This window comes from Callionymus lyra, chromosome 9 (genome assembly GCF_982586985.1).
Source record: "Callionymus lyra chromosome 9, fCalLyr1.hap1.1, whole genome shotgun sequence".
NCBI lineage: Eukaryota > Metazoa > Chordata > Actinopteri > Syngnathiformes > Callionymidae > Callionymus > Callionymus lyra.
The window spans coordinates 23,928,137-23,947,390 of NC_141826.1; the positions used below are offsets into that span (position 1 = coordinate 23,928,137).

At 37.3% G+C, this 19,254-nt stretch overlaps 1 protein-coding gene across 1 annotated transcript in view; it reads left to right on the forward strand.

Moving 5' to 3' along the window:
- Positions 1-476: 476 nt before the first annotated feature.
- trpc7b (transient receptor potential cation channel, subfamily C, member 7b) overlaps positions 477-19,254 on the forward strand; it is a 93,593-nt gene continuing 74,815 nt past the window's right edge. The window contains exons 1-2 of the mRNA XM_087799120.1: positions 477-946; positions 9,654-10,416. Of these exons, the coding sequence (XP_087655246.1) occupies positions 477-946; positions 9,654-10,416 (1,233 nt within the window). The remainder of the gene's footprint in view (positions 947-9,653; positions 10,417-19,254) is intronic.

Consider the following 19,254-nt stretch of genomic DNA (forward strand, 5'->3'; position numbering starts at 1 on the left):
GGAGCCTCCATAGGAGAAGCTCATGAATGAAGTATTGGCATCTCACTGTATTTAAGTAAACCTACTTAAATTATTTATTCTTCAACTCACTCGATCTCAACGATATTTCATTTACTTACTTTTATTATTTCAAAATGAATAAGTCAAAAGTGATTATGGGACCAGCGGTTGTTTGTGTTTTATCTTTTATTTATTTACTTTCACACCATTAGTTAAAACGCTTCAAATGTTAATTGGGGATAATAAACTTGAGTTTTCTTTTATTCTTTTATTTATTCTCCAAATCGACGTTCTTCCATTTTAAAAAGGGCTGGCCCCCCTGCGCGCTCCCGCCAGGCTCTCTCTGATTGAAGCGCGCCCACGCGTGTGAGCTGGAGGATCTGGACGTGTCTCCAGGAAAACTTTACCCAACGCGCGGTGATGTCCGTCACTTAAGCCCGGGATCCTGATCCAGGAGAGTCGGTCTCGAAGCCCAAATGTCTGACTCGGGGGACGAGGGCGAGCGAGCGCCGCGACCGGACTCCGCGTCCCCGCCTGCGCCGGTGCGTCTTCCCCGAGGATCCGCGTCTCCTCCGCGGCTCCTGGATGTCTTCTCGTCCGCCTCCCCGCTCCTGGGGGACACCGACCGCCCGTACCTCGCCTCCCTGGAGTGCCTTCAGCCGTCCCCGGAGACCCCGGACCCAGAGGAGGACTCCTCGCACCCGGACCCCCCAAAGTTGTCCCCCAGCTCCGGGGACTCCACGGTGCGCTCGGCCCGGGATGTGAGCCTCGACGCGGCGGGAGACCACCTCCACCAGGACCCGCTGCCCAAGTGGAGAGGACCCAGGAACGCCGAGAGCTTTCAGCACCCTGGAAAGAGACTACGGAGTCCGGAGCTCCAGGGCTACGGGAACCACCACCCGGTGGAGCATGGAGACCCCCAGCTCAATTCTGACTCCAGGCACTCGTGAGTCCCCCATGTTTCAAATCCTCTTTTTTCATCTGCTTCCACTTGATGTTTATTTTAAACAGTTCTTCAGAAGTCAACAACCAGATAATAAGAACAGAAACTAAAACAGATAATGACTTTTTTTCATGTTAGTCTCTAATAATCCAACGTTATGTTGACAATTAAACATGATATTTTGGATCAGTGGCCCTCAATGGTCCGACATGTGTTACCAGGCCGCACATAAAAGAAACAATATTTAATATAATTTCTGTTCTAATGATTAGTACTGTATTGACTACTACTACATCTTAAGACGATTCTATTTGTTCAGGCTTTTCTGAATTGATTTTCTGGAACTCCTGTTGTGTTATCAGTTTTATCTTGATCTTTAAAGTATATTTTTTATTGAATATTGTTTTGATGTTTAAGCGCTTTTTGACCCTGGTCTGGAAAGCGCTATACAAATAAAAATTACTTACTTACTTACTTACTGTTGTATTTTTTATTATGTATAAGTTGTTTTAGTCAATTTTACTCAAAAATTAAGCCTGTAAACTGGTTTAAAAATGTTTTTATTTGAAGTTTGGCCCCTGAATCATACAGTAAAACTAAAAAATATGCAGCAATAAAGTCTCAGCAATATCTGTCCATTACTGTTGAGTTGCACAGTCAACCTTAAAGTAAATTATTCTCATCAAATCAAGAAATGTGTTAGAATTCTGTGTCATGAGCTTTGGTAAAGTAAGTGTGATCGGTTTTACACTAATGCTATGTTCAGCAAAGCTAGCAAGTATGGACTATATTATGACTATTTAGGTCAAAAACGGTCTTAAATTGGTGTCATAATGATCATAAATATCAGTATAAATGAGTATATAAAAGTCTTTCTCATCATTAAGTCATATTATTAACATTACTTTGCTTAAAGTGTGACATTTTTTTTTACATCCTATGGAGACACCGATGGTTTCAAAACCAACTGGTACTTCTAAATATACTGTGAACAGATAGTAAAACACATTAATGAACTTTAACTAGACCGACTGGAAAAGACTCTTTCAGTACATCAGGGAGCAGAATGGCTTCTGGTGTTCATCGATCTTTATGTTTAACTACAAGTCGCCTTCTGAAGTAATTAAATGTCGAACTTTAATGATGTGTAAAGAGACCGAGAGACGGAACGAAGGAACGACATCTTGTTACAACATCTGTAGATTCCTGACGTTTAGAGCAAGTTGCCAAAACAATTTAACCATTTTTGCAAAGTTAAAATAGTTATATTAAGGCAAAACTTAGTTTAAATATTGAAATAATAAAGTTGCACAAACTTAAGTAAGTAAAACGTTTTTTGATTACAATATAATAATAATTCATTTAACACCAGCTTTTTCAATCATTTAGCATTTGCACATCAAATTGTTTTTATTTAAACGTGTTTCAAAAGTATGTTTCAAAATGTATGTTTATTTTTTTTTAAACTGAAAACTCTTAGTTTTTTTCTGGAGATGAAATCTTGATTTACAATAACCAAAAATCACTCTGAACATCTAGGTTTGTCACCGTGCGTCATCAATACCACAAGTCTACACCTCCCAGGGACTCGTTGTATAAACATAGTGGGCGTGATTACAGCAGGAGGAGGAGTGAAGCCATTATTACGTCATAATGGACTCTCGTAACCTCTCGTTCGCCCAGATTTCAGAGCAACTTTATAAAGTAATAAGTTGAAAACATGGTCATGATGAGGAACTTACTGCATCTTGGAGAGGAAGAATTCAACGTTTACTGCATCAGAGTCAGGAGAGTTGGGTTTTATATTAGTTGACCTTTAATGAAGGAGAAACTTAATTAAAATCAGATGGAGAATTATACCTAACGTTGAATCTGGGTCAGTGTTCACACCTCATCCTCATTGCCTCTTCATTCATGTGTCGGTACAAATGTTTACTCCACGATAAATCACGTCTTTTCGGTTCTTAACTAACAAACATGGAGGGATGAAGTTGAAGTTCGACTTTTTTAGGAGATGTTGCCTTTTTTTTGCAAACTGTTTATGAATGAACACAGGAAGTTTGGTCTAGGAAACGTCTCTTCTTCTACTTGAAGCTACTTTCGCTTCAAACGATGAATGCACGAGCAACTGACTTGAATTCTATCTTTTCTTATCATGTAAACGAGGAAGTTTTATCTCTGGATTCAAAACCCATTCAATCATATGTCCTGAAGAAATCTTAACAAAACCTTTTCTATCAGTGCCGACAGTTTCTTGGACCTTAGGTTCCAGTGACAAATGTAATAGTGAGGATGGATGTATGTCTTAATAATGCACTTACAGTGACCACACTACCCCAAAATATTATTAATAATAAAAGATTTTAATTGTATTGCACTTCAAAAATATATCTGGATGGCCACGAAAACAATAAGTAACAATAAGTTGAAAAGAAAGGATGGTGAAACATTGAAATTTAGCATCTGTTTTCAGCTTTCTAAATAAATATTCACCGAATATACAGTATACTACTGTAAATACTGCATTAAACACTGTCTTTCAAGCGACTGAACAACGCTCCTTCTGTTTAATCTCAATAACGCCGACATGTAATGTGCGTCATGCTAGGTTTGTCCTTCAAGAATGGATCCAAGTGGCTTGAGGAAGGAAGTGTGGATTTGAATGAATTAAAGCGTCTCCGGGGCCGTCCACGGTCCGACGTCGTCCTTGCCTCGAGCCAGAGAACATTCCGATTGGTTCCATTGCACACTTGCTTAGGCAGGGGGTCCGGAGGGACGGTGTGTGTACACGCAACTGTGTGTACACGCAACTGTGTGTACACGCAACTGTGTGTGTTTTTTTTGGCGCACTGAGCTGAGGAGAATGTCAAAAAAATCATAAAAAAAAATCATCTTTACTTCACGTCATGGACGGTTGAACCTAAAACCCTGACGAGAGTCCTTCACGAACACTGTCAGGTGGTCCGTTCACGACCCGTGGTTTCCACGGGCGCACGAGGAGCGTGGACGGCCGGCCCGAGTGGATATTAACGCAGCACGAGCGGCTCGGCTGCAACAATCAGATAATGAGAGTGGCAGGTCTTTGATGTCTTGTCTCGGCGCCGCACGAGGCTTCAGCCCGAAAGCGTGGACGGTTCTGTTCATAGCTAACGTGGGCTGCTGTGGGAGAACATGTCTGTTTCTCATTACCAAAGAAACATGGCCAGAGACTCACCTTTGATCAGGAAAATTAGCAATTTACTGCTTGACAGAGTGTGTGTGTCAGTGTGTGTGTGTGTGTGTGGAAGAGAAAGAGTTTAATATTCTTCAAATGCTCCGCTCATGTCAATCTGCTCATGAAAGAAATTCACGATGTTAGTTTGACGAGCAATTTGTCTTTCATTCCCTCTAAAGTATTTTTTATAACATGTCTGTGTTGAGAAAATGCTGCTTAAAACGATGAATTATGACTGGTATCGTCAGTACACAACTCAAACTGGCATTTCTACCCGAAATTAATTACCACACAAACAAACAGAAACTGTGACAGTCGTTTTTCTTTCGTCAAACGTTGTTATAATTAATTGTTTTGGGTTTTTTTACGTTTTCAAACACAAAAAAAGAATGAAATTCCATTTTTTTTGGTTGCCAGGGTTGTAAACACAACACAAATAAAATAAAATAAATAATAAGAATAAAATAATAATAGATTAAAAAATAAAAAACAATAAATACAATTAAATTAAGCGATATTCATGATCCGGACAGTCCGTTATAATGATAGTTAATGGAAAATAATGACAGAAACGGGTAAATTACATGTGTTTATGAAAGTAAAGTTGTGTTCGGCTCTGACAGTCCGAAGGAGAGGATTGTGGGAGTCGGTCGGACAGTCTCCGTGACTGATCTACATGCAGCATCAGCAGTTGTGTCAAATCTACGAGCGGTTCAAAAAGCTCCGTTCTCATAACATCTATAACCCTTAGTCTGTAGCCTTCAAGGCAAAGAGCTACATAAGTGCTGACGGAGAAAGAACTCAAGAGTGAATTCTAGATTCCAATTATTGGATGAACGATCATCAGATTTGCTTGATAACAGATGTTCCTTTTGCTGATGGGAATCTCTTGGAAAAGGACGAAGGGAAATTACAGTTTGTTACTTCATTATAAGGGTTTTATCTTGAGTATCTTGATGCATCTAGATTGAAGTTTCATGTTCTTATCACCCGATTCTCAAACACAAACATATCATGAAGACATTAGATACGGACAAATCCTGCCAAGTAAACGAGTAATTAAAGTAAAAGTTCACCTAAAATTCTAATTTCACTCTTGACATTTTACTCTCATGTCGACGAAGGGTCGGGATTATTTTAGAATTATAGGCAAAGAAATGTATGTCTATGCTAACGTATCAACCGGGGCTAACTTAGACGTGAGAAACTGTATCTCTTTATATTAAGTTTGTTTTGAGCAGAAAATCCCAGGCCATCAGTGTAAATCTTGTGCACTGACACTTGCGATATGTTTCAATGAGTAGACACCTGGAGTTGAGACAGCTTTTTCGTAACAAGTCCTCATGCCTTCAATACAAGAGGGACGTTACAAACGAGCAGTCTGGAGGTATTTGGATGTTTTTAAGTGTCTTTTTGGACGAAGATAAAGACGAAGACAACTGAGCTCCAGTCGCTACATTAAAATGAACAAACATGTTTGTCGATGACTGTAAAAAGGACAAATTACTCTGAAAATAATCCCAAAAAGAGTTGACATGAGAGTAGAAAGTGAGGGAAGTTAGAATTGTGGCTGAACCATCACTTTAACTAGAACCAGCAGACGGTTGATTCTTTATTGAATGTTCACATTAGGGATCGATTCTAAGAGTCTCTCCTCGTTCAACATTAATCAAGCAGCAAATTGTTGCTTTCATTGATGACATTGTGTGTTCAACACTATAGAACCCACAGTAGACACTTGCCAAGAGCCGACACAGGCGACTTCAATGGGATTTCAACCTTAAACCTTCTAATAAAAACACATTTCGTAGATAACGTTTGCCAGCAATGAAGGTGTAAATGTATTTTTGATTACTTATGCTTATCACACTGTTACAAACAGATCATTTATTTAATACAAGAACCTAGTGGAAGGCACTAATTAGCAAACCTACCTTACCTTCAGTTGATACAAAACTCTGCAACGAGAATTCGGGGCTGCTCTAGTAGAAGAACTCACATTTCCCCGATCCTTAAAACTCTTCACTGGCTTCCAGTTTCTTTCAGTATCAACTTTAAAATTCTGGTTCTTACTTTCAGATCTATTCATGGTCAGACCTTCCATCAGTGATCTGATCCAGACTTACACGCCAGCTCGGGCTCTGAGGTCTGTGGATCAGAATCTACTGATGGTTCCTGAACTTCAGGACCAGAGGAGAGAAATCCTTCCAGGCTGTTGCTCCTAAGCTTTGGAACCATCTCTGTGTTTGATGATCTACTGACTCCTTCAATTTGTTCTTTTCCTTGATTCTCTGAGACTCCTGTGTTAGTCTCTGTGTTATCTTGACCTTTAAAGTATATATTTTATTGAGTATTGTCCTCGAAAAGCGCTCTACAAATATTACTTACTTACTTACTTTTTACTTACTGCATTTTCTCGAAAAGCGCTATATAAATAAATATTACTTACTTACTTACTTACTTACTTATGGTGCCAGCAAAACAGTGAACTCCCATGATGCCTTTTCTCCACACTCGGCTGATTGGTCGATACAATACTGTATTGAAAGTCTATGTGGAAAGTGATCGATAGCTGTGATTGGGTAGGCTGGGCGGCAAAGCATTTCAGTAGCTCTTAAGGTCACCGTTAATAAGAAGATTGTTCAGGAGGATTTATTTATTGATTGATGGCATCATATGAAATGTTGTGTTTGCAAGTTTCAATAAATGTTGTGAATTTAAGTGAAAAAACGAAATAGTCATGACTTCGCTATTTTCTATAATGCAGCGGATTCTCACCGTATATCGATGATAAAGAATGAATTCTGGCTCATCTGGGGCCATGTTTGGAAAGTGAGAAGACGTTTGTGGGCTCAGCAGGTTTGCCTTCATTATCCAGCTCGTGGTTAAATATATAAGATGTTTTCAGGAACACGACCCGAGCTGGGAAAATAGGGTTCCGTTGAAAAACCCATGAATATTATTAAAAAAGCTTGAATGAAATCCTTGAAGAGGAAGAAAAACTGCAGACTCAACGTTTCTGTGTGTCTTGAAAACACTGCTGTGATCTGACGCAGATGATTGACTCGACCGTTATTATTAACATCCACTCTGTCCTGTTGTAAATAACCAACCTCTATATTCTCCCTCCTTTAAAAAAAAGTGGGATTTCATCATCTTAAAGTAAGTTCAGGGCAGTTCTTGTAACACTTGCCTCATTTATTCCCAAACCTAGAATTCCTGCTTTTTATTTCATCAAATCTGCAGCAGGAATCATCGGACTCGTTGTATTTATAAATCCTTCCAGGAATGTTTTCACCCTCGTTGTGCACTCGTTTGAATATTTGATGGAGGTCGACGGTTCAATACTCGGTGGTCGAGGAAGAAGAAGCCACTTTGACTGCGGATCGAGCTGTTGTATGAATGAAGCGTCACTCATTCATGCCGCGGACGATTAAAGTGACAGGCGCACCTCTTAACTGCCCATCACGGCAGTTGACCCCGGATGGACCCCGGGATTATTCGTCGACACAAAAGCGTTTCATTGATCGTGCTCGGGGCCAGAAGCCGCTGGGAAGCTTAGCCAGAGGTCAGAGCAGAAGTCGGTGTTTAGCGGCTGATCTTCTGGACCCACGGTGACACCAGGAGCCCGGGTTTGTTTGAAGAAGAGCATCAAGAATATTCGAGATGAAACATTAAAAAATCTGAAAAATTCATTCCATAAAATGTTTCTTCAAAGATCTCTATTTGAAAAGAAGATATGTATTCATTCATTCATTGACAACTGCTTTATTCCGGGGTCCGGGTCGCGGGGAGACTGGAGTCCATCCCAGAATCATAGGGCGAGTGGCAGGGGACACCCTGGACAGGAAGACACACAAAGACAGACAACCATTCACACACACACTCATACCTACGGACAAGTTCACAAAATTCCCAATTAACCTCTGTATGTTTTTGGACTGAGGAAGGATCCACCATATACATACTGTATATATAAATATAAGTATATATTTTAGATATACTCTATATCTATACTGTACTGTACTACTATACTATAGTTTAAAGTTGAACGAAAGCGTGTATGTGCGTTTGTGTTAAAGTGTGTGTGTGTAGTAGTTAGTAGAGGTACATGCGGTACATTGCAATATTCTCTTTCAAGATACTGACAATATACTGACAATATACTGATGATACTGACTGACTGATAAGATATTCGACAAGATCCCGGCGATGACTGAGGACGAGGGGATACCGTGTAATTGAGCAGCTTTTAAAGCTGATGTTTGGACATAGTTTGATTCAAATATATAATTGTATATACTACAGTATAAACCAGACCAAATATCCTACAAAATACATTTAGTCTCTTGAATAATAATAAACAATAATAATAAAGAATAAACAGCCACATATTATTAAAACCAAATAAAATTGACACCAATTAAATTGGTGCAAATTGACTTCATTGCAGTTTAAATAATGTAGAATGTAAAGTAAAAGTAAATGTGAATACAAAATAATGTTATATTCCAAATCCCAACATAAATAAGGTATGAAAACACAAACCTTTTTATAATCTATTTAATTCCAAATTTAATTTTTTTTAGCATTTGAAAAATATATTTTTAATTATCTGTCCAAATGTTAATGAGCTTCATGTGAGAGCAGCTGATACATGTTCACACAACCCTTGCAATTACCAGTCGAGCCAAAAAAGTCAAACAAATCAATATTGTCAATTTTAGATAATCAATATATGGTAAAACACAACTCATTTATTCTTAAATTTTAAAAAAATATATAAAACTGACTTTATAGTTTTATATATAAAAGATAAATGGTATGACGGGACATTAGTTGACCTCCATAAATTGGATATAAATAAATAACAATTTGGAAAAATAAATAATAAAAAGTAATTACGGTTAAAAAAACTGGTTTAACCAAAAACAATTTAAATATATACAGCATTACAAAACACAACATTTTAAAAGGAACCATGACAAAAGCTTAGTAGTACTCATAAGGAATTCATTATATACTGCATTAACTATACAAAGAGACATACAAATGGTGTCCTTTCCAGGGTGTCCCCTTCCTCTCGCCCTATAAAACTGGGATAGGCTCCAGTCTCCCCTCAACCCCCACAAGGGATAAAGTGGTAAAAAATTAATGAATGAATATACAAAGGAAAAGTCATCATATTGTGCTGTAGAGTTGTCAACAAATAAATTTCCCTTCCTTGGACGAAGCTGAAGATCAATGAATTTCTAAGATACAAAATCAGATCTAAAGTAAGAGAGTTTCTGTCTGAGAATCATAACTTGACAGTCGCTCAACTGTGTGGACTACATAGTCCAGAATGCATTGCAGCTGGCCGTGGGCGACGAGCACGTGGAGGTCATAAAGTCATTAGTCTTTGTTTTGTAATTAACGTTACCTTGAAGTCCGCCCTCCTCCACCCTGCATGGTGACACTTCTGTCCATCACGCTAACATCTTGTCCTTCTCCCAGGCTGGAGGCCATGCACCGGCGCCACACCACTCTGCGGGAGAAGGGGCGTCGCCAGGCGGTGCGAGGTCCGGCCTACATGTTCAACGAGCGCGGCTCGGCGCTCACGGCGGAGGAGGAGAGGTTCCTGGACTCCGCCGAGTACGGCAACATCCCCGTCGTCCGCAAGATGCTGGAGGAGTCCAAGACCCTCAACTTCAACTGCGTGGACTACATGGGCCAGAATGCATTGCAGCTGGCGGTGGGCAACGAGCACCTGGAGGTCACCGAGCTGCTGCTGAAGAAGGAGGGTCTGGCCCGGATCGGGGATGGTCTTCTTCTGGCCATTTCCAAAGGCTACGTTCGCATCGTGGAGGCCATTCTGGCCAACCCCGCCTTCAGGGGAGGTCTTCGCCTGGCCATGAGCCCCCTGGAGCAGGAGATGCGCGACGACGACTTCTACGCCTACGACGAGGACGGGACTCGCTTCTCGCACGACGTGACGCCGGTCATCCTGGCCGCCCACTGCCAGGAGTACGAGATCGTGCACATCCTGCTGAGCAGGGGGGCTCGCATCGAGAGGCCGCACGACTACTTCTGCAAGTGTCTGGAGTGCATGGAGAACCAGAAGAAGGACTCCTTCAGCCACTCGCGCTCCAGGATGAACGCCTACAAGGGCCTCGCCAGCGCCGCCTACCTGTCGCTCAGCAGCGAGGACCCCGTGCTGACGGCGCTGGAGCTCAGCAACGAACTCGCCCGACTGGCCAACATCGAGACCGAGTTCAAGGTAAGAGTGCAGATGATGAGCTCAGACCCAAGAAACATCTTAAGACATTTTTATTTGTTCAGGCTTTTCCTTGATTTTCTGGAACTCCTGTTGTGTTTTCAGTTTTATCTTGACCTTTAAAGTATATACTTTATTGAATATAGTTTTGATTGTTTAAGCGCTTTGTGACCCTGGTCTGGAAAAGCGCTATATAAATACAAATGACTTACTTACTTACTTTACCCTTGAGGGGTCGGATTGTGTGGTAAGAGGTTTCAGGTTCAGCTCCGGATACCTTGTGTCCCCGAGCAAGACACTTGAGCCACTAGCTGCGTTGCAGCCTACTGCCACCAGTGTTTGAATGGGTTGATGGACGACTCGGTGTAAAGATTGTTCATAAATCAGTAAAAGTACTTAGCCTGGGTGATATATCTATAAATGGATTAAATTTACTTTTTTATATGTTAATAGAGATTACATTTTTCATGTTTTTCTTTTGTTGTTTATTTAGTTTTACTCTCGCTTGCCAATACTTTATGTTTAGTATAGTATAGTATAGTTTAGTAAAGATAGTTTTAATGTTGTTCTACTCAGAGTAAGATACATGTTCATGCATGTATTTGTAGTTTGTGACATTTTTTTAAGATGGTTTAAAAAAATATCTTTGTTTTGTGGGGTTTTTTTCAGATTCACTCGCGCAATAATTATTACTTAATATCAGCTTTCAACGTGATTACAATATGAAAAAAAAAAGGATTTTATTTAAATTTATATTCGTAAAAACAATATAACATCTAAATACTCCTGGAGTGAAATTGGTCGTACAAAGTAGTTTCTGCTGAAAATAAAAAAGAGGATTATTGTAAAATTATCTCATTTGTATTTATTGTAAAAACACCAAACATTTTTTTTTTTTTAACATGAGAATTTACTTTGAATCCTTATCGCCCAGAAAGTACGTGATGTCATCTTGGTAATTAAAGATCTTCAACCAATGACCAAAAATTAAATCAGATTTTATGAGGCAAATTAAATTATATACAAAATGTATATGTTTGAATAAACAAGAAAAGTGACAATAACCTGAAAAAATCAACATTTTCATAAATTTGTTTTATTTCTTATTTCTATTACTGCCTTAGATATTCACAAGGCTTTTAAAAGTAAAATATATGTTGTTTACGTGTAAAACTTCCTCATAAAAAGTAGTATATATTTAACAATAAACTTTTTTTATTGCTTTTTTTCCAGATTATAATCGTAAATACATGTTTAAATCCATTGCAAGACAAAGTCCAGATTCATTAACATCCTGATTAACTTCTACTTAACGTCTCATTGATCTTTTTAAAGAACTTTAGATATAAAACTTTAATAGATCGTCTCCTGTGTAACATTTCAGGACCAGCTGGACGTGTTTGACCTCCTGCTGGGCAACATATGACTTCTTCCTGGAGGCATCGATACTTAATAATGAATTCGATTTTTAAGAGTCAATAAAAGTAAAACTTTTTCCTCTTTTTTGTCTCCAAGTAGGTTCGGATTTAAATAAAAAAATTGAAAATATTTTCACAAGTTTACTATTAATAAAATATTTTTTCTTTACTGTCACATATCGGGATCCCTTGTCAAGAAAAATGGAGATAAAATCTAAGTTTGAAAAGTGCAATCATATCACATTGCAGCGGGTTGTCCAGAAGATCCAGTTTGAGGGACACCCTGGACAGTAACGCTTGATAATCTTTGACTTTTGTGTTCTTTTTATTTGAACTTTGTTATTTATATTTGCACTTTTTCATCCCTTTCACTTTGTTCCTTAATTTGCACTTTGTCTTCACTTGATCTTTGTTATAACATTTGCACTTTGTTCTTTAATTTGCACTTTGTCATCCCTTTCCCTTTGTTCCTTAATTTGCACTTTGTCTTCCCTTGATCTTTGTTATAACATTTGCTCTTTGTTCTTTAATTTGCACTTTGTCATCCCTTTCACTTTGTTCCTTAATTTGCACTTTGTTCCTTAATTTGCACTTTGTCTTCCCTTGATCTTTGTTATAACATTTGCACTTTGTTCCTTAATTTGCACTTTGTCTTCCCTTGATTATTGTTATAACATTGCACTTTGTTCTTTAATTTGCACTTTGTCATCCCTTTCCCTTTGTTCCTTAATTTGCACTTTGTCTTCCCTTGATCTTTGTTATAACATTTGCTCTGTGTTCTTTAATTTGCACTTTGTCATCCCTTTCACTTTGTTCCTTAATTTGCACTTTGTCTTCCCTTGATCTTTGTTATAACATTTGCACTTTGTTCCTTAATTTGCACTTTGTCTTCCCTTGATTATTGTTATAACATTGCAATTGTTCTTTAATTTGCACTTTGTCTTCCCTTGATCTTTGTTATAACATTTGCGCTTTGTTCTTTAATTTGCACTTTGTCTTCCCTTGATTATTGTTATAACATTTGCCCTTGGTTCTTTAAATTGCACTTTGTCGTCCCTTGCCCTTTGTTCTTCAATACACACTTTTTTCGCCTGCTGTGAACTTGAAACGGAATTTCCTGAAAGAGATCTCCAGAGGAATTGATACATTATAACTAATCTAATGTAATCTAATCTACAAATGTTATCCTTGGCTGAGTTGCTCTGAGGTTGAACGAACAAAACTCCCGGTTAGAGTCAAAAGTACTACTTGTAGCTAAAGTAATTTGGACATTTGTATGGAAGTAAATATGTGTAAATAAATATCTAACACTGAATTCTAATATCATGGAAAACAGACTTTGATATTTTAAAACAATGAATTTTAAATGAACGTATTATTGCACTGGAAAAAGTTTTTGGGCCGTCTGTTTTATTTTTAATAAATAAATTAAGTGTGAAATCAAAGTGTAAAAAAACAAATATTCAGTGTAAACAATTCAAAGCGAATTAAAAAAAAACTGTATTCAATGTATTCATGTGAATAAAAGTAAAAGTCTGCCTTTGAATTTAAAACAATTTTTTCGCCGTCATTCTTACTTTAAAATTCAATGTCTTATAAGATTCGATGTTAAATCCAAAATCTCATTATAATGCTTTAAAAATTCAGTGTTAGAAATTCATATTTTAAAGGCCACATTTTACTTCCATACCTCCCATAACTCCTATTTTGCAGTTTTTTATGTCTGACAGTGTGTATTTAAACTTCACTAGTTTATTATTGACTTGTCTTTCCAAACCTTAATGCTGTTATTTTGTTAGTTTTTCCCACTGTCTGCTTAATAGAGTCGTGTGATTGGGTTTGAGGCCTTTTAGTCGTCAGTTTACTTCCGTTCGCTCATGGGAGGAAACCAGAGTGTCTTGAAGAAACTCACCAACACTCCGACTGACAGAACCTGAATCGAATGGAAAGATTTCTCCGTTTTTTTCAAAACGAAGATGATGTCGCGGCAAATATCGCTTCCACTTTCTGCCCAATAATTCAAAATCGAATCTCATTAAACCTCGAATCTCACTGATTACAGTCATCAATACGAAAGATAAAATCCGACCCGAAGGCATTTTTTTCTTCCTTCCACCGACTGTTTGTTTTCTCTTCCCAAGCATGTGTTTTACTTCCTCCTCCTGTTGTTCATCCGTCCATCTCTCTCTCTCTCTCCTCGTCTTCTGCAGACGAGTTAATGAGACGAGCTCACCTGAGGGACGGCGCTCGTGTTGCTACTCATCTGTCTTATTACCTTTTCATTATCGCCTGTCGCTGTCGCCGCGCCGGCTTTTCCTTCCGCATCCAGAGTGTGTTTTTAAAGAAATGTGTAATCATGTATTTTTTTTTAAAAACACACGAGTCAGCTGGACAGGGTCAGGGTTCCGGGGAAAGATCAAGAGCTTCTCTTGGCTCGGCTGCAGAGAGAACAGATGTCATTGCTCGATTCCCACTGACTGTCATTTACCTTCTTACAGTAACACATCGTGTTTTTTTCATTGGAAACATACCTCCGATTTTTTTTTTCTGTGCAGCTCTGGGCAACCGTGTCATAAATTCTGTATTAGGTTTGTGTTTTTATATGAAATATTGTGCTCCAGGCTCTGAAAGTCCACTCGGACATCTGTTATTAAGGAACAGTAACACGCTTCAAATATAGTTAACATGGATACAAATTTGAGTTGATTTTGTTAGTCAGTACAAATGTCGTGTTAAAACACATATACTGCTATAGTCTTGTGATTTCCGTTTTTTTTTTTTGTCACACCCTACTTTGTTTATACAATGAGTCCCTTGGAGCTGGAGACTTCCGGGATCGGTTTGCGGTGACAAACCAATCCCGGATTGTTTGACCAATCACAGCAGAGTGGGTGTGGTTATGGTTTAAGTAAGAAGGTAATAGTCATTTGTAAATCACCTTTCTAGGTCATAGATAACTTAATATTATTAAGTTATTACTTCATGTTTTACGAGATAATGTGGTATTATTACATAAGTACTTCATGTTTTATGGGATAACGAGTTATTTTTTCATTATTACTTCATGTTTTACAAAATAATGAGGTATTATAGTATTATTACTTCATGCTTTATGAGATAACATGGTATTAAAGTTCACTCGAACATCTGTTATTAAGGAACAGTAACACGCTTCAAATATAGTTAACATGGATACAAATTTGAGTTGATTTTGTTAGTCAGTACAAATGTCGTGTTAAAACACATATACTGCTATAGTCTTGTGATTTCCGTTCTTTTTTTTTGTCACACCCTACTTTGTTTATACAATGAGTCCCTTGGAGCTGGAGACTTCTGGGATTGGTTTGCGGTGACAAACCAATCCCGGATTGTTTGACCAATCACAGCAGAGTGGGTGTGGTTATGGTTTAAGTAAGTAAGTAAGTAATAGTCATTTGTAAAGCACCTTTCTAGGTCATAGATAAGTTAATATTATTAAGTTATTACCTCCTGTTTTACGAGATGATGTGGTATTATTACATAAGTACTTCATGTTTTATGGGATAATGAGTTATTTTCTCATTATTACTTCATGTTTTACAAAATAATGTGGTATTATAGTATTATTACTTCATGCTTTATGAGATAACATGGTATTAAAGTTCACTCGAACATCTGTTATTAAGGAACAGTAACACGCTTCAAATATAGTTAACATGGATACAACTTTGAGTTGATTTTGTTAGTCAGTACAAATGTCATGTTAAAACACATATACTGCTATAGTCTTGTGATTTCCGTTCTTTTTTTTTGTCACACCCTACTTTGTTTATACAATGAGTCCCTTGGAGCTGGAGACTTCCGGGATTGGTTTGCGGTGACAAACCAATCCCGGATTGTTTGACCAATTCAAGATTCAAGATTCAAAGGGTTTATTGTCATATACATCGAGAAACACGTTTCCCTATGCAATGAAATTCTTTCTTTGCCGTCCCTCCACAAATATCGGCGTAACAAAAAAATAAAAATAAATATAAATATACATAGCAAAAAAGTCAAGATGAAATAACAATAAAAAAATAAAAATAAAAAAAAATAATAATAATATAAGAAAGGGAGGGGAACTGTACATGAGATGGATTTAAAGTGACAACATTGTCACACCCTACTTTGTTTATACAATGAGTCCCTTGAAGCTGGAGACTTCCGGGATTGGTTTGCGGTGACAAACCTCCATGTTTGACCAATCACAGCAGAGTGGGCGTGGTTATGGTTTAAGTAAGTAAGTAAGTCATAGTCATTTGTAAAGCACCTTTCTAGGTCATAGATACGTTAATATTATTAAGTTATTACCTCCTGTTTTACGAGATAATGTGGTATTATTACATAAGTACTTCATGTTTTATGGGATAATGAGTTATTTTCTCATTATTACTTCATGTTTTACAAAATAATGTGGTATTATAGTATTATTACTTCATGCTTTATGAGATAACATGGTATTAAAGTTCACTCGAACATCTGTTATTAAGGAACAGTAACACGCTTCAAATATAGTTAACATGGATACAACTTTGAGTTGATTTTGTTAGTCAGTACAAATGTCGTGTTAAAACACATATACTGCTATAGTCTTGTGATTTCCGTTCTGTTTTTTTGTCACACCCTACTTTGTTTATACAATGAGTCCCTTGGAGCTGGAGACTTCCGGGATTGGTTTGCGGTGACAAACCAATCCCGGATTGTTTGACCAATCACAGCAGAGTGGGCGTGGTTATGGTTTAAGTAAATAAGTAAGTAATAAACATTTGTAAAGCACCTTTCTAGGTCATAGATAAGTTAATATTATTAAGTTATTACCTCCTGTTTTACGAGATGATGTGGTATTATTACATAAGTACTTCATGTTTTATGGGATAATGTGTTATTTTCTCAATATTACTTCATGTTTTACAAAATAATGTGGTATTATAGTATTATTACTTCATGCTTTATGAGATAACATGGTATTAAAGTTCACTCGAACATCTGTTATTAAGGAACAGTAACACGCTTCAAATATAGTTAACATGGATACAACTTTGAGTTGATTTTGTTAAAAATGTCATGTTAAGACACATATACTGCTATAGTCTTGTGATTTCCGTTCTTTTTTTTTGTCAATAAAATGTTTGTTTGACAGACAGAAAGAGATATTACAATCACAGTCATCTTACAAATAAAGATCTGTTGAACATCATGATATATAAATTAAATAAAAGTTAAATAAATGTTAAAAATCGAAAAGAAAAAATGAATTATATGAGAATGAAAATATACATGTATTTAATACATTTCTAAATCAATTAATGAATCCAAAAAATAATGATAATATAGCATTGAAAATAACCAGATAAAAACTCAATACAATTTTTTTAAATAAATGTTAACTATCGAAAAGAAAAAATGTATAAAATAAGAATGAAAATATACACGTATTTAATACATTTCTATATCGATTAATTAATCCAAATAATAGGTAAATAAGAAAGTAATTTGTATTTATATAGCGCTTATAATGATGATAATATAGAATTATAAATAACTAGATAAAAATAAATAAAATAAAAACATGTCGTAGAAATGTAACAGGGATAACGATGTTGTTGTAACTTATTGGTGACATTCGTTGATTTGTGACATTATTTATGTAGAGTATTGATTAAAAGCTGCTTATTTCCTATTATTGTTATTTTAGTTAAAACCAGAGTTAAATGAATGTCATTCATAATACAGTTGATATCAATTGTTTCTTAATATGCTGTAAAAACATTATTATAATTCATTATTACGGCAGCTAGATGGAAGCAGTCATTAGATCCACCGCAGCCAAATCCCGTCGGTGGCTGAGGATGAGAGGATACAGTGACTCCAGCAGCTTTTAAAGCTGATGTTTGGACATATTTTGGTTTGAAAACAAATGAAAGCAGTTACGACTTCGTCAAGAGTCATGTGGTCTGTAAATACTACAACACCAGAGTCAAGTACTGGACAATACTACACATATATTCTTGTTACTACACTATCACAACACCAGAGTCAAGTACTGGACAATACTACACATATATACTTGTTACTACACTATCAAAATACATCACAATAATGCTATATTTGTTGATGATCTGTGTTATTTTGAGAGTTACATTGTTAATAAGTTGCATATTTTTTTGGGTGAGCACTCACACTAAAAGTGTTGCCTTTTTCGCGACCCAGAACTACTGAGGACGAGAGGATACAGGGGACCCCCACAGATTTTAAAGCTGATGTTTGGACACATTTTGGTTTGAAAACTAATTAAAGCAGTTACGACTTCATCAACAGTCATGTGGTCTGTAAATACTACAAAACCAGTGTCAAGTACTGGACAATACTACACATATATCCTTGTTACTACACTATCACAACACCAGAGTCAAGTACTGGACAATACTACACGTATATACTTGTTACTACACTATCACAACACCAGAGTCAAGTACTGAACAATACTACACATATGTCCTTGTTACTACACTATCACAACACCAGAGTCAAGTACTCGACAATACTACACATATATACAGTACTTGTTACTACACTATCACAACACCAGAGTCAAGTACTGAACAATACTACACATATGTCCTTGTTACTACACTATCACAACACCAGAGTCAAGTACTCGACAATACTACACATATATACTTGTTACTACACTATCACAACACCAGAGTCAAGTACTGGACAATACTACACATATATCCTCGTTACTACAGTATCAAAATACATCACAATAATGCTATATTTGTTGATGATCTGTGTTATTTTGAGAGTTACATTGTTAATAAGTTGCATATTTTTTTGGGTGAGGACTCTCACTAAAAGTGTTGCCTTTTCTGCGACCCAGAACTACTGAGGACGAGAGGATACAGGGGACCCCCACAGATTTTAAAGATGATGTTTGGACACATTTTGGTTTGAAAACAAATGAAAGCAGTTACGACTTCAGCAAGAGTCATGTGGTCTGTATATACTACAACACCAGTGTCAAGTACTGGACAATACTACACATATATCTTTGTAACTACACTATCACTATGTATCGTAATATATCGTTGCTCATGTATCGCAACATTCTTGCTAATACACGCTCCTATACGCCGAGCTATAAGATAACCCGCGTCATCTGACTCGTACATGGTGTGATTTTCTCCTCGCAAGATTCATGAAGATCTCTCCACGTCTGGTGACGACTCCTTGGAGACCGAGGCGGTCGTACTCGTATCAATCATGGCTCGACCTCCGACCGTAACGATGCGAGTCTGACCGACTCATGTTCCCGTCATCGCTGTGCGTCACTAGAAGATCCAGTTGTTTTTCGATCTCGGAAACATTTAGTCTGATCCACGATTGTTGATTGGAGTGC